The sequence below is a fragment of the Malus sylvestris genome, chromosome 15 (genome assembly GCF_916048215.2).
Source record: "Malus sylvestris chromosome 15, drMalSylv7.2, whole genome shotgun sequence".
In the NCBI taxonomy this organism is placed as follows: Eukaryota; Viridiplantae; Streptophyta; class Magnoliopsida; order Rosales; family Rosaceae; genus Malus; species Malus sylvestris.
Window position 1 is genome coordinate 9,278,832 of NC_062274.1, and position 3,589 is coordinate 9,282,420.

Below are 3,589 nucleotides of genomic sequence, written 5' to 3' on the forward strand. Positions count from 1 at the left end.
TCAACCTGAGTAGACTCTGTTCTCTATATATAGAGAAAATCTTGCATACAACGAATGAATAGAACATCCTTGTATCTGATATTAACACAATGCGCCTTTAGACACACTTACACATGATTTACGCAAATCTTATACTCAATGCCACGACACTCCAAATTATTTTCTTTTCAACAATTTGATTGATGAAATTTGTAGGCTTTTGTGCTTGTTCTTTGGACAACCTCAACATCGGCACGTACCGGAGTGGGAGAGAGGTAAGAGGCAAGCCAGAATGGAACGTTGTTGTGACGAACAACTGCAATTGTGCTCGAAACCACATAGTCTTGAGTTGCCAAGGATTTCAGACTGTGGAACCTGTTGATCCAGCAATCCTGGAAAAGCGAGGGGACGAGTGCGTCCTCATCAGAGGCGATAGCTTGGCCGCTGGTGCTTGGGATCCTCCTGTGCTTATGCTGCCTAAATCTTTTAGCGGTGGATGTTGAGAACTAATTGAGAGGGGGGCCTAGAGGTTTTGATGCTTTAATTTCAACTGTAATACATGCCGAAATAAATAGTCCAACTACGAAAATCTGCGCAACAGTTTGGTTAGAGAATCGATCTATCGTGTCGGGTATACTACCAACTCAATCACGTAGGATTTTTTTCAGTTGGCAATTATATCTTGAAATGATTTTAAAAGACGAAACGCCACTGTGATTTTTATCCATAGAGAGAGAGAGAGAGAGAGAGAGAGAGAGAGAGGGAATTATTAAAGGTGTACAACTAAGAAATCTGATAGCTTAACAAGTACTGTAAAAATTTCTAGCATATGTGGACCTGCCACCTAAATTACTCAACTCCTACAACCCCAAATTCCCGATAGCTTGAAAAATGCGGCAAGTTCAGAGAAAAAATAAATAAATAAATTCATTTTCTCCTCTTAGCAGGTGGCTGAGGAATGTCTTCCTCCTCATCTTCCTCGTCCTCTTCTTCTTCGTCTTCAGTCTCTTCCTCCCCATCATCACCATCATCATCGTCGTCATCGTCATCATCGTCTTCCTCATCTTCTTTCTCATCATCATCACCATCCTCTTCGCTTACACCATCACCATTGGCCTCAGGCTCGCCTTCTGGATTACCTTTACCCTCATTGTCTTCTCCTGAGGCGTCATCCTCGTCGCCACCATCTTCATCCTGGTCATCACCGGCAGCATCATCATCGTCGTCATCATCGTCCTCAGTTTCACTTGCATCTTTGTTCTCAGGACCAGGTTTTTCCACTACATAAAGCTCAGTGATAGGAAACCTGCAAAGAAATTTTGGTTTCACTAAATACCCTATCACAGGAATAAAAGATAAAATGGCAAGTCCGAACACTAACCCCGTGACTGCCTCAGGTTCTTTGGGAAAAACATTGATATTGTTTGGCACAGATCCCATCTGAAAAAACCACAAACATGTGAATGGAGATACAAGTAAAATTAAGTAGTTTCCTTACCAAGTAAGCTGAAAAAGTTCAAGTCAGAAGCAAAAGGGACAATAATCCAAGAAGGTGAAACTAGATTACAACGACAACGCAGCTTTATAAGAAGTCATGCTACAGACACACAGGGTCAGAAACGACTTTAGCTTAAATGCTCACTAGGATAGCCTCATTTACTCGATCAGAGGAGTTGGACTTTTATACATTAATGGAAGTATCACCGATGGCTACTTTCATTTTCAGATAAGATAAGAGATAGACGATCAAGCCAATAACAAAGGCCTTCAGATTTCAATTTACAACAGTGTGAAAAAGCGAAGGAAACTTAAAACCTACCCTAGCAACACTATCCGTTCAAGACCTGAACTATGGCCTAGAAAGGTAAATTTGTGTTCCTCTCCACTTGAACAACCTGATTAATAAACTAGGAAGCTAGTCATACCTGAAATTTGAAAAAACCAGTTCTATATTTGTAAGCCAACATATAAGTACAGGACAATCGTTTTCCTCCCCTCCCCATGGGGACAAATTGAGTGTAGACTACAATTTTCTACGACCCTGCGACATATTCGACCTCTATAAGAACAATATTAAAGCAGAAATATACTCTAGTTTCAGCAGAACCATGTGCCAACCACCATGAAACACAAGGAATTCAAGATAATTTAGGACTAAAGGCTAACGTCGCGCATTATCATTATGGCACAGGAAGTATCTCATCTGGAGGACATCGTAAAGTTAAAGCGACAAACAAAACATGGATCAGGCCATCATATAATTGAACCCCAAGTTAATTATATTCAGTCTACTTCCAGGTCATACGATTCAAACTTTGACAAAGTCAAGATCTAGGGAAACACAAATCAAGTTTGGAAAAAAACAGATTGTGGCACAGATCAAGTTTGAATCCGTACGAAAATACTCGCTAAACAATAAAAAACACTAATTAAAACCCCAGCATATCAGAAATCATATAATTATAAAAATGTATGAGAAACAACTATCCTACAAGAAAAAATCGAAAAATTGGAAACCAACAAAGCATCTCAACAAATTCATATAGTCCTTAAGTAGAGCAAAAATCATGAAAACCAAACATCACAGAAATAGAAGCAAAATATATAAATAAAATTCACAAAAATCGAATCTTAAGCTACGTATGGAAGAAAATCCTAGTTCTTGAAACAAAAAAAATAACAGAAAACCCCCCAATGCACAAAACACAACAAATTAAGCAAAAACCATAAAATTGATAAATAAAAACAATTCAGAACAAAAAATTGAGCCAAAATAGTTGTAAAGTAGGAGAGAATACCATCAAGCAGGACAAAGCAAGAGACTTGGCAGCAGCAGCAATGGCTGCCTCAGCCACCACAGCCTGCACCACAGAGCAGAGAAAACCGTCCAAAACGAGGCCGTTTGAGCAGAGGCCGTCCATCTCCATGCCCAGAAACGAGTTTCTAGAAAGAGAAAATCCCTAATTGAGAGAGAATTTGAGGAGAGGGGGAATTTAGGGTTTTGGGAATTGGGTTTTTTTGCTAGGGTTTTGAGGATTATTGTAAATTGGGAAAGAGATTTTGATGCTACCGTAGCCACTAGGACCTTGGTTTTGGAAGGAGTAACACAAAAGATAGGGTGACAGAGGACGAAAACGACGGAGAGATATTGACCGTAGGATATGTAGCTAAAGATAAGATCTTGGATGTTAGATGTGATCCGAAGGCTATGGTTTGGCCGTCGTTGCTTTGATACGAAGGTGCTGTCGGGTTAAGTTTAACTTCATTGACTTTTTTGTTGGATTAATTACGGTTTTAGTCCCTGAAATTTAGGAAGATTTTAATGTCGTGTTACTCGTGTAAGCCTTTAGACCGGCTCTGAAATTCCGTCAAAAGAATTGACGGAAGCTAAATTTAAAACACACTCCGCCAACAACAATCAGTGGTTATTACCAGAATTTTTTTATTTTATTTATTCAATCCAAAATGTTAGAAAAAAATGATCTTATTTTTTAAGTAAAATTTAGAATTATTTTTGAACTTGCACTTGAGTTTAGAATTCAACCCTAAACTAAATTTCCGTCAATTAACGCCTCTTTATTTAACTAGGTGTTTACTATTCTTCCTTCTA

General features: G+C 38.8%; 1 protein-coding gene across 1 annotated transcript; it reads right to left on the bottom strand.

Moving 5' to 3' along the window:
- Nucleotides 1-745: 745 nt before the first annotated feature.
- LOC126601645 (uncharacterized) lies at nt 746-3,048 on the bottom strand. The gene is made up of 3 exons (XM_050268387.1): nt 2,778-3,048; nt 1,361-1,419; nt 746-1,285 (listed from the first exon to the last, which is right to left on the bottom strand). Exons 1-3 carry the CDS (start codon nt 2,904-2,906, stop codon nt 907-909), a joined length of 567 nt encoding a protein of 188 aa, XP_050124344.1. The 5' UTR covers nt 2,907-3,048; the 3' UTR covers nt 746-906.
- Between the last annotated feature and the right edge of the window lie 541 nt (nt 3,049-3,589).